The 13,640-nt window shown below is 30.1% G+C and overlaps 1 protein-coding gene across 4 annotated transcripts in view; it reads left to right on the top strand.

Annotated features, from left to right (window-relative positions):
- The window catches only part of BRINP3 (BMP/retinoic acid inducible neural specific 3), a 400,272-nt gene that overhangs the window by 195,197 nt on the left and 191,435 nt on the right, over window positions 1-13,640 (top strand). For all 4 annotated transcript variants that reach the window (XM_015121080.3, XM_015121086.3, XM_015121085.3 and 1 more), the window contains 1 exon segment: window positions 7,664-7,854. In XM_015121080.3, the coding sequence (XP_014976566.1) occupies window positions 7,664-7,854 (191 nt within the window).

The following is a 13,640-nucleotide window of genomic DNA, read 5'->3' as shown; positions in this document are numbered from 1 at the left end:
ATTCGATGTATATATGAAAGACATAAAATTAAGAGCATGTTGAAATAAATCATTTTTTTTTTATTTATGACCTGCAGCAACACATTTTCATTTGCCTCAACTATGTGGGAAAATATAATATTTTAAAAGGAATTCTCTTTAAGACATTTTAAGACATATTTCAGGAAAAATATACATTCTACTGAATTGGGTTATTATTCAAAATTCATCTTTATTATGAAAAAAATTTATTAAAAGATGGACAATTTATATTTATTGTCACTAAAAATGCAGTTATTCTTTAAAAACAATTCTTCATTTTGACTTCTTACTTCATGTAACTTGAAATGAAGCAATACCTGAAGTTGTAATTTATTGTAATCTCAGATATATAATTGGTTAGTTACCTTCACATAATCCATGATTTAAAAATCTTTGACACAATGTTTAAGGTAGATGTGGTATCATTATAAAGAAATCTCAGAGGAAATACTGCTTAAATGATTGAAGAAATTGTCAGCAAACATTATTTTTTCATTAACAGATATCTATTTCCCATTTACCTATCTTTATGAGCATTTAACTTATTAGTCTTTACCTGAAACAACAATGGTGATGTGCATAGTCTTTGAGTGATTTTATTTATAAATTATTTTGTAAATTCTTATTAATTCTATAAAATTGCATTACCTTAATCAGTAATATGTATATTTTTTAAAAATTAACATCCTGGCACGAAAAACCCACTTCACAAATTTACATGTACCAAAAATTACTAAGAAGTAATCCATGTTTTCTGTACCACTGTAGTTAAGTTTTACAAATTTTACCTCAAAATGTCTCCAGTATCAGTTTTATTATACCTATGATCATAGATAAGGTGTGTTTACACCACTGAGGTTATGAACATGCAAAAATTCAGAAAGCTTTACATTTTGTGAATTAAATTGGTGAGAATAGGATTTGACACTTCAGCAGTTTCAATCCTAATTTCATTTCCTTTTAAAAATTAAAATTCCCTAGCTAAAATAATAAAATTTATTCATGAATGCAATTTTTTTTCATCTATTAATGAAGATAATGAATTACTCCTGTAACTATCAATGCTAAAATAAAATTATTCAGTTTTTTTTATCAGAAAAAAACAGACTAAATATTTCATTTTATTTTATCTCAGATATGTCTGTGCCTCTTGGCTTGTCTACACTGATCAATAGCTACCTAATCTGTATTATTATATGAATGTAATTAAGCAGTATTTTTGATAACTTGATATAATATTTGTAATAGAAATTAAACTATACTATCAAACTTTAGAAAACAAAGTTTAAGCAAAATTTTTACATATTTTACTTTATTCAAATGAGAAGATCATTAACAGCATGTTTGTATATTTTTACACAAAACTTTTGCTAACAAGTGTTCAAAATGTGATTTAATTTAGACAAGCATAATCAATTTCTATATTATCATATATACTTGCGTCTGTGTTGTATTTCTCTTTAAGTTTCATAAAATCCTATTAAGCGATGAAAGTGACTTAAAACTATGTAACATAAAATTAAATTATTTTCAGTAATTTCAGAGTCCTAAAATTATAACATATTTTAAGAATTTGAAGTGTGCATAATCAGCCATAAACCGGAAAATCCTTTAATACTTTCTCAGTAGCCCCATCTTCATCTTTTTTATTTCAATGATAGTCATGAGGTTACAGCTACTATTAATTCTTATTGTTCTACTGACATGGCAGTTATTTTTATTGCAGTCATGCTAATTGTCTTCTGTAGTCTACTTTGAGTTTGGCAGCTTTTTCAAAATACAACAGTCATTAATCAGTGCTTCTCAGAAATCCTACATGTAAACATTTTACATAAGTTATATTTATGATTGGACTTTTATCACCAGTATTTTATTTGCATAGATTCATTCTGCTAAATTTTCAGCATCATCTAAAATTTTTTCCCGAGCTTAAAAAAAATTAAACTCTAATACTATTAAATTTATTTTTAAAAGTTTGATGTATCAAGGGGCTAAATGGAGAGTGGATTTTTTATCTTGCTAATTACTGAGCATTTAGCTGTTTTATAAACACTAGCTTCAGTGCTACAGGCATCCAGACTATTTGAAACATTTTCCTTTTACCAGCCTAATGGAAAACAGTGTCATTTGTGAGCTGTTGAAGCTATATGGTAAGAATGTTTTTGTTTTTGTTTTTTGAGATGGAGTCTCAATCTGCTGCCCAGACTGGGGTATAGTGGCACAATTTTGACTCACTGCAACCTCCGCCCCCCAGGTCAAGCGATCCTCTTGCCTCAGCCTCCTGAGTAGCTGGGATTACAGGCACACACCACCACAGTCGGCTTTTTTTTTTTTTCTTTAAGTAGAGACAGGGTTTCACCATGTTGGCCAGGCTGGTCTCAAACTCCTGACCACAAGTGATGCATCTGCCTCGGCCTCCCAAAGTGCTTGGATTACACGCATGAGCCACTGTGTCCAGCTGGTAAAAATACTTTTAAAAATCAATTTTATATATAACAGTAACCCAGTAAAATTATGAGAAGCCAATATTGGTATTAGTGCCATTTCTTAAGATCCGTATGATTTTACAGATGTAATTAGAATATTGTTATTAAAGTTTGACAAGTTAATTTATGATTTTTGTTTTGAATTTGTTCCCAGTAGACATGAATGCTTAGGTAATATATTTATTTTAAGATTCTGTTGTGTCTGAAAATTTTAATGGTTATTAATAAAATTACTAGCCAACAAATACAGTAATGTGAAAAGTAATGTAATAATAGCACGTAGGACTTTAGACAACTTCGTTTAGTGGAAATTAGCAGTTAAAGGTAAATCTTTTCAGCTACTGCATCATCTGCTTTTGTCAATATATTTTGGCTTTCTTATTCTTTGGTATTTAATACAAAATTTCTAATATGAACAGTGGCAAATTCTGTGTTTTGAGGAAACCAAATATATTTGTGCACTTTTAAAGAAATCATGACAGTTAATATATTTTAAATATACTGAGCACATTTGTGTATTTGTATATATTTAAATGCTAATAAGAAAGGTTAATGGCAATGTGGCAATTATGTGACAGGCGTTTAACTGAAATTTGATGATGTCATTCTTATTTTCCAGCCTTTTTTATAAGCTGAGCAGGGATACAATTATAATAAACATTGTAGAAAAATAAATATTGTGTGGAAATACATAATAGATGATTGCACATCAGAATTTTTAGCAGTCAAACATACAATTCTAATAAACCAATAGAGGCTCCTTAGAGTATGATCCCCCAAAATATTTTCAAAGTAATGTTCTGGTTAAACTGGTTATAGCCCGTATGTGTGTTCTATAAAACAGTGGTGCCTTGAAAGGGACTGAGTTACATTAAACTCTAATGATAGTGCCTATTTAATTGAAAGACTTTCACACGTTATGATGGGAAGACAGTTACGTTCTGTGAAGGTTCCAAGTTGAATACAACACTTAGTTAGATACAACAATGTTCTTATTTAATATAAACATAAAGCATCTGGATGAAATCCTGAGATGCCTTTAGGTAAAATGTTCTCATTATGATAATTACACCCAACAGCATGTTTTTAATTCAGCACTCCATTGCTTTGTTTTTCCAGCATTTAAATAATGCATGATCTAGTTGTAACTGAGGTGAACCTTATCTTCAGGAAACAAGGAAAAAAAAAATCTGCACCCCTTAGGTTCCAATTTATATACAGACATTAGCTCCTTATTAACTTCCTAATATTTACCAGAGTCAAAAACTTTACATCAGTAATGATATACTAGATTATATTACTAGAAAATAAGCAAATCAAATAATCCTATAATCTTTGCTGGAGTGCAGTGGCATGATCTTGGTTCACTGCCATCCCTGCCTCTTGGGTTCAAGTGATTCTCCCACCTCAGCCTCCCATAATCTTGATGACTTTACATGACAAAATTTATTTTCAGTTCATTCACTTGTTCATCCTGTTAAGCTTTAGGGATATATGTGGACCATAGCTATTCTGATTATAGTTGCGAATCAACGTCCCGGGCTTATGGACCAGGTTATACATATATGCTCACAAATCTTCACCAGATAAAGCCACATGGCCACAGTGACTTAAAATGTCATCAGTAAATGTCTTATCTTGTGTTCAGGAAAAAGTGACACTGGGGATTTTGATTCATATTTAATGTTTACTAGTTACAGTGTGGCTGTCCAGAGATGACTGTCTTTACTTAAAGTGCTCATATCACCACTTCTTAGGATTATTTTGCTATTTTATCTCAGTTTCCAGCAACACTTTATAAAGATTGTAACAGTGATCATGTATCAGGACAATACAAACCAAATGTGGAGTGGAAATCAGAGCTCTCTTAGATTTCAATTTGAAATTTATGTTTTCTACATAAACTAACCTTGTTGGATATACACAATGGTGTGGTGTTTTGCGTTATGCTTTATATGAAAATATGGGGAGAAAACTAGAAGATGAAGTTTCTTGAAATTAAGAAAATAATTTTCTTTAGTTATTAACAGTAACTATAATTACTTAGTTATTAAATTAGTCTGAGTTTAGCGATGTCCCCAGAGTTTGTTCTTTCTTTATGTTTTTTGCATGACAGATATAGTAGATTAATAGATGGGGTGGCAAAGTGTTTTATCATTTGAAATATTAGAAGGTGAAGTGAGACTACAAATTTAACATACTGAGTGAGTAAAAAGCACCTAATAGCTGAAGAAGGCTCTTTGGAAAGTTGTTCAGGAAGTCTTCTTAGGGTCTTTAGAGAAAACATATCCAAAGTGAGTTGGATTAGGTCCATTCATATCAAAGAACAGTGATAAATGGGATAGAGGAGTTGGGCTAACTAAGCTACTATACAATTGTATTTTTCACAGAAAATACTCTAAAGCCTTTGAATTGCAATTTATTCATTCATATTTTATCTTTGTATAATCTTTGAGCCATCAAGGACATAGATTTTTCTTATGTTCATCTGTATTGCCAGCAACATGGACAATAATATTAGTTGATAATAAAGAATAGACAATATTTTCTTCGAATAGCTGATTCTGCAGTATTATAGTCTTATAAACTGATTTCATAAAATAAATAATTTGTGTTAGTTGTTTTGTAATATGTCTATTGTTCTTATTTGAGAGAAACAAAATGAAGAAAGTCATAAATACATCAGTTCAGAATAGATCATGGATTTATATTTGTATATTTACTAATTGTTAAAAAAGATAGAATTGCACTTTTCTAGCATGTATTTACTCTTTCAGCATTTTAGAAAATCTTTAGAAAAGCATGTATCGAAAATCTTTCAGCATTTTAGAAAGCATTTGTATAGGATATAAAATATTACCATTGAATCAATCATCTTGGATTTTTTAGTCTACTTATTTCACTTAGATTGTATCTTAATCTAAGAATATATTTGAGTTAACAAATTTAGCACTGTAAACCACTGAAAAATATATGTCACAGCTTTAAGGTAAAGTTACGTTATTCTCTATTGATTAAATTACAAGCATTTTACAATAGCTAAAATATTAAATGAGAGTAAGCCTATAAATTTTTGAATTAATGAGCAAATATTATTTTGATCATGGTATAAAAATATCTTCGTAGAAGTTTTATATTACTATATATCTTGAGGTATATCATCAAATTTTAGGACTTACATATTTTATTTCAAATGATCTTTTTCAATGTTTAAATTTTTATTTATATATCATATATTTAATATTATGTATTTTATATATTATACATTTACTATTATGTACCTACACTTCAGATTTAAGTAACTTTATTATAGAAGTGAATAGCATAAAAATTTATTTATATCAACTTATAAAGATAACAGAGACATTCTTACTCAATTTTGAGGGAACATTTTAATAAATTCAGTCTATGAAAGCCCTATATTTACTGAAAAGATGGCATTTTGATGAGATCTGAAAGGCAACATACCAAATTGTATATATCAGTGGTTTTATTCAAAGTATGGTCACCAGAAGAGCAGCACTAGCATGTCTGTTTAAAATGCAGATTCTAACTCTTATCTAATACCTAATGAATCAGAATCTGTCGTGAAGTTTCCAGGTGATTCTGATAGGTGCTGAAGTTTGAGAACCCTTTTTAGAAAAACGCTAATTAAAACTGTTTAGATGAGCTGATTCTTACAGGAGACAGCAAGAATTTCTCAAAGATGAAAGAGCTTCTAATTTATGTTCAGGCCAAAGTCTTCCCTAGATTCGAAAGTGATTCTGATCATATAATTAGTAACAAAAATGGGTTGTTTGACTGTCAAATGTGTGCCACAAGTACTAAATATCCATAGTTAGAAACTGTCAGGGTCATGCCCCTTTGTCCTGGAAGTATGTGCACTGTTCCTCATTATTCTGTGTCAATCCTTTTCCTGCCTCCTTGCACCAAGCAATTTATTATTATTATTTCACATATTGCCTAATTGTTGTCTCCACAGAGTTACCCTCTCTGGCCATGTAATGTAAAATATGGCCACACTTCATATAGTCATATTTCTCATCAGAGTGGTCTGTATGTGTATCTCTCAGTAAATATCAGAATTTAAAACTTTTAAAAATTAATTTTCTGTCTTTTTTTATTTATTCCTAAACATTTCTCCAAAAGGAGAAGGCTACTTTCAGATGGACAGTATGGGTCTCATCGGTAGATGAATTTCTTATCATGCACTGAGCCTGGCACATTGCAAGCATTTTTTTTGGAGAAAAATATAAATAAATATGGCACATGTGTATAAAGTGTTTAATCAACATTTTATTTGATTATTTTATAAATATGAATTAACACACTTGAAGTATTAAGCCTAGTAAAGTGTTCTTCCCTGTGGGTGACATTTGAGAATTTTATTGGACCACTTCTCAGAAAAAAAATCACACCCAGTTTACTATAATTCTTTTCTAATTTATTATCAGGCTGATTTTATCTCAGTGTAAATATATAAATTCTTTTAAAAAATGTATAAATCTTTTATAACCATATCTTTCATTTTTTCTAATTTGGCCAAATTTATCTATAAAATCACTTTGCATCTTGAGAAACTGCAATAGCTGAATTTGGATTTCCAAATATGTTGTAAACCATAATTATTAAAAATAAAAAAAAAAAGAAGAAAACTGGTTTATCTTTTGATGATGTTTTTAAAGTTCTGCAGCTCCTTAATACCCCTGAGGGTTTTTACATTCTCACTCTAAAGTGAGTAGAGAAAGGAAATCATTAGGATAATGAATATAAATCATTCTTTTTTTTTCAATATACCTTAGAAAACAAAAAAAAAAATTACTTTAGTTATTTTGTTAGTTTAGTAACTCTATAGTCATATTCTAGGCATAATAAAGTCATTTTTATGAATACATATTTTCATGGGGAAAAAAATCTTGGTGGAAGCTGTTCACTTTGGGTGGCTTATTTTTTCTTTACATGACTTGGTTTTAGAGTATTCACTCCAGTTAAATAAATTATGAATATTTCTTTTCCTACTCCTAGCACACAACATAGTATTACAAGCAAGAGTAATTGTAATGTACTGACCCCAGCTAAACTACCAAGTGAACTTCTCAAATGAAAACATTCAGATAGATTACGCATTTATGAATAAAAATAAATTTGCTTTTCAGGGAGTTTGGCCGCTGGAAAGTAAATAACCTTGCAGTTGAGAGAAGAAATTTCCTTGGCTCTCCTCTGCCTCTTGCCCCTGAATTCTTCCGCAACATAAGACTTTTGGGACGTCGACCTACCCTTCAGCAAATCACAGAAAACCTTATCAAGAAATATGGGACACATTTCTTGCTATCTGCTACTCTGGGAGGTACGGCTCTTTGAACGTATTTGTGCCTTTGTGTGCTTGTGCATAAAACTGTATAAATCACAGAAAAGTGTTAATTAATCCAGATAGCTACAGTATGAATAGTTATAGAACTCATTCATTCATTTATCCAACACATTTTGAATGATTATTAAATGTCCCACACAGTGTTCACAATTGTGAAGCAGATGAATATTACTTAGTTTCTGCATGAAAGCTATTTACAATCTAATAACATACACATATTTGACATAATTATTGCACTCTTAAGGTCATATGGAAACTTTTATTTAAAATACATGAATAATAAGCAGTCACAGGTGGGGTTATCAATTTTATTTATAGAGAGAAGGAAAGGTTTCTTGGAGTACATGTTAAATAACTACAATTAAATTTTTAGCACCATTTTAGTGTTTCTGATTGTAGTTGATACAGATTGTAACTGGTACAGAAAAAGTGATAAACAAATAATTATGACACATAAGAAAGTAGAAATGAATAAATGTCACTTTCTCGATCAATGTATACATTTGTAAAAATTAAGGAAGCTATTGTGTGATATTGTTAAATCCTATTTAGCCATAAAAATATGGCTTTTTCATAGTGATGTATGATTCAGCATTTTGAATATACTTAAATGACATTTTAGGAGATAATGTGTAATAAGCAACATATAACATTTTCCTAAAATCAAAAAATATCCCAGCTTTACATATATTTTTAATTTTATATTTGATTTCAAATAATGTCCCAAATTTCATTTAGAAATAGATGATACTTTTTCTTATAATGAAGAAGATTGTATAAAATTCAATAGGAAAGCCACAAAAACAGTGAATTCCTGCTTTCTTGTCAATTTCTTAATGAATTTACCAAAGATAGCCGGGCTGATTCACAACAATGATATGGTGCCACAAAGGGCAATTTGTTCATTTTTTAGCCTTAGAGGATGTCTTGTCTTTCCTTAACCTGCCAGCCCAGTCTTTCAGCAAGTCATGTCAATTTTTTACACCGGTATATACCCCATCTCCAGCATCAAAGTCTTTCCTCACTTCCTCTCCAGCATCTCTAGACCAAGACATCATCACTTTTTCTTTTTTCCTATAATACTCCAATGGTCCTTTTTTCACACAGCTCTTTTAAAAACTTGAGTCAGTTCATATTCACTGTTTCAATTGAAACCTAGAACTAGCCACTTAAAATCAAATCTAAGCCTCTCCCTATGATTTATAAGGCCTTACATCAATGATCTGATGGATGCTACCTTTAAACTCAGGCCTCTTCTCACCTCTTCCTCATGCTCTATTTTTCAGTCACAGTCACAATGATGTTCACATTTTTCTACCCAAATGTTATTTTTCCAGTGAAGCTTTTTCCTGACCACGCTTTCATCAGTGGCACCCAGTGAACCCCATTGTTCTCTACTATTTCATGATCAAATTTGCATTTCTCACTGTATTTATTATTATGTGAAATTATTTTAATTATTTGACTATTGGTTTATTATCTGTAGTTCTTGCGTATTTTCTTAGAAATAAGGGCCCTAGCTGTATTGTTCACCACTTCATCCCCATGGTTCTAATTGCACTTCATTTACACTAGGTTCTCATTACCTATTTGTTAAATGAATAAATAAGTAAAACTTCACTTTCTTTGGAGACTGAGGTCATCCAAATCACTAGATATATGTAAACATTTATAATATTAACAGAGAGTAATTGAGTTATAATTCAGGAATGATTCTGAATGAAAGCAAATCCAGAGAGCCAACTGGATCAAATTCACAAATAAAGATTCAGAATTGATGAGAATCAGTACCCAAGTAAGAGTAGATAAGGAAGGCATGAACAGGTGGAAAAAATGAGTGGATGCCTGAGTACATTGTGGAAAATAACTCTGGCATGGAATCTCAAGACATTAAAGGTGAAAAATACAGGTGACTAAGGCAGAAATAAAAGTCTGACTGTAAATACACACTATCTCTCCATTACCTTCTTCCACAAAAGTATAGTGATAAAATAAGAAGAGAAAGAGTTTAGCCACATTCTTGTTGAATCCTGATTCTCCCTCCCTGCTTTTTAGTCAACTGTGAGACTTTAAAATATATTAATTCCTCTGAATTTTGATTTTTTTAATAGAGAAGGGGAGAGTAACACCTATGTGATGGGACATGGGAAGGTTAATATAAATGTTAAAAAATGTGCTTAGCACAGTGTGTGGTATAATTTAAATATGTGATGAATTGAAGTTGTTTTCATTGTATTAGTGTAGACAGCCAAAACATATAAAATATTTCAATAATTGTGAAGAGTGAGTCTGTGAAAGCTGTGTCTATTTGGCTCAGTAATGTCAATTATTATTAATTGTATAAAATCTGAAAGGTAAAATTTAAATTATTTCTATAACTCCTCCTCTAAAAAAGTTCAGTGATTTTGAAACACATACTTCATTGTTATTATATAAGTGATTCAAAGCACTCGTAAGTATTTCAGAAGATAAAATATATTTTTCCAGATAAGAAAAGAAGGAAAAGACAAAGACAGAAGAGATAAAAAACCACCAACGGTTCCCATATACATTCGTGTTCCTTAGTTTCAAAATTTAACTATGTTTTACTATGTTGGTACTATGAATGCCACATTTTTGCTTTAAGATTCATTTTTGTTTTGTATGTTATTTTATTGTATAAACCATTTTTCAAAATTTATGACATTAATCACTTGAGGTCGATCTTCCAGTGATGGCAATGTACTCTCTCTAAATGATTTTACTTCAGTTTCTTAAAAGTTTTGTTCAAGTATTGCCTTAAAGGGGGAAAGAGATGGAATTGACACCCTTACTCACATTTTAATCTCTCAATATTCCTTGGATTGAGTTTTCATACTCTTTTGTACTGGAATTAGTTTTCTTCTCAAAATGTTACTTTATTTTCCTGTGGGAATTTTTGTTTGTTAAAGATAATAATTCAGTAAAGATGCATGCAATAATTTAAATAGCTTAAAGATATAAACTATCTGCAGTTAAAATGTATACCAGGAATGATTTCTGGAAATTTTAAAATTATTGCTATTGTACTTACACAGAAATCTTTTTAGTGGCTGTGAGTTTATCATTTAACCTTCACTCGTTTTACCTGATTGAACATGTATTTGAAATTGTATTTCTGCACTTTTTAAAAGAAATGGAAGTTTGTGGCATTTAATTCGAACTAATTTCCCCACTCCTTTCTCTTAATTAATTAAGACAAAGCAAAAACTATAACACTAGTGTGTAATGTATATAAGCAAACCTTTTAAACAAAAAGCCAGTCACATCCATGTCCCTACAAAGGACACAAACTCATCAGAACATAAAGAATAACAAAAAAGCCAGTCATATTATAACTAGATGCTTCCTAAGTACCTAAATCTTCAACAAAATTTCAATGTTTTTCAAAATAAGTTGACTATGAAATACTCACTATTAGTTTTACAGTCATAAAAAGGAAATAAATGAAAAATGGCTTTTTCCCCCAAGAGTTATTTAATATATCATATTATTGATGTAGACATAAAACTTTGGGTACCATTCTTGAAGCCCTTAAGGGGATATTTTATGACAGATAAAGCCAGTGATTGAATTATCATTCTATCTATAGAGAAAAATAAATTATAAAAAACATTCTTCAATATATATTATTTTCCCCATTTATTTCATTTTATAGCTACCAGACTGTTTATCAATATAGTAATTCAGCTTGCTTCTATTTTGGATAATGATATCTAAACTCCATCACTGTTTGAATATCTAAAATAAGCTACTCAATTTAAAGAATCAATCTTGAAAAAATTGCACTTCTGAGAGATATTGATTTCTAGCTGTGGAAAGTATTTAATGACCGTTTTTGTAATATATTTTATTATAATTCAATATATGACAAATACTAAAATTAAAGTGTATCTGTGTACTGAATATAAAACACAAAATATGAGTGAATATGACAAAAATAATGACTTTAAAATTGGTGGGCTTTAATTAGGGGGAGAAAGAGAGTCTACTATAAAGCAACAAAACTGTGTTCTGGATCAATTTTAAAAGACAAAGGACTAAGGAACATAGAGACCAAAATATTCATTAAAAATTTATTAGATGTTATAACAAAATGTTTACAGAAATTTTAAGTGTGCTCTTATCCTCATCTCTCAAATTACATAGACTTATCCACCCACTCATAGTAGCCAGGAAACCTGTGGGTTCCTCTGCTACTACTCTTGCCTCTCTCAACTTTAAGGCAGTGAGGAGCAGAACAAAGTGTGTAATCTCCTGACAAACATATCCACAAAAGGAGGAAGAGTAAGAGGTGGGGTTTTCATGGGCAGCCTCTTTCCTACACTATGCCTTTCTGTTAACTCACTGCAGCTCTGTGGGCCATCAAACACATGGTAATAGTGATGATTGTTTGCAAAAAAAAAAAAAAAAAAAGAATTCCTCATGTAGAGGAAAGTAGGAAAAAAAAAAATTCTTTTCTGAATATATATATAACCAAAATTTATTTCAGGATCAAATAGACAATATAATAAGATTTGTTAATTTAGAAAAACTGTGAAGAATACTTTTTATTCTAGGCATGATAAAAGCAAGTTCGGTTTGACCACTGTTATTGAATGTACAATTTAAAAAGCTATAATTAAATTATTAGCAGAAATAGTTACAATATACTTTTTTCATTTGCAAGTCCTTTTAATTTTTTTTTTCTGAAAGTGTTTCTTACTATATTATATGACTAAGTTTTTGATTACTATTTGACTAAATGTGAGCATTTTTTAGATATTCAATTTTGTTTCAATACAAAAAATATCCTCTTCATTGTTGGAATAAAAAATTGATGATCGATGTGCAAAAATAGTATTAACTTCATACAATAGTGATTTAAAATAATGTATACTACCTCAATTCTTATGTAGTGTGTATATATATGTAGTATATGTAGTATACATATATATGTGTGTGTGTATATATGTAAAACTATGCCTGCAATGTAGTTCACTTATCTAAAAAGTTTTACAAAATAGTGTGTGTGTGTGTGTGTGTGTGTGTCTGTGTGTGTGTGTGGTTTAAAGAAAGTATAAGTCTGAATTTAGTAAGATACGATATGGATAAAATATCAATTGGATTTTTTTTTCCATTTATTTGCATTCCCATAAGAATAAGAACTCGGAATATGCTCATTTAATTTCAGAAATAGTCAGTTCTCACTTTTCACCGTGTGAATTATGTTCTGGATAAAGTATTCACAGACACTTTTTAATTCTTTGTCTTATGCCACCTTCTTTCAAAATTGATTAACTGCTGTTGTTCTCATTTTCACTTGGTCTCTTAGGAAGCACAAATTTATTTCACTTTAGTTTATAACATAATAAAGGTAATCCACCATACACACACACACACATAAATAATTTATTTCTTAAAGAAATATTAATAATCACTTGAGATGCAAAGAATTACTTTCTCTCTTAGAATATCCATTCTGTTTTAAAAGAAAGAAAAGTAAATATTTTTGAAGATTCCTATCATAGGAAATAATCAAAATAAATGTCATTGAAGGGGGAAAAGGACTGCTATACTGATATTTATTAAAATTAATCTCAGGATTACTGATATTTCTTAAGATTATGTTGGTTTCTCTCTCTCATTCTCTCTCTCTTTCCTGTTTCACTGGTAAATAAAATAAAATATCTGAAGTTAAAGCAATATTGTTCATCATATCTTAATTGTTTACAAGGCAGTTATCTACAGAAGCGATTTAAAAA

This window comes from Macaca mulatta, chromosome 1 (genome assembly GCF_049350105.2).
Source record: "Macaca mulatta isolate MMU2019108-1 chromosome 1, T2T-MMU8v2.0, whole genome shotgun sequence".
Taxonomy (NCBI): domain Eukaryota; kingdom Metazoa; phylum Chordata; class Mammalia; order Primates; family Cercopithecidae; genus Macaca; species Macaca mulatta.
The sequence above is the reverse complement of the archived record's forward strand: the minus strand, read 5'-3'. Positions and strand labels throughout refer to the sequence as shown.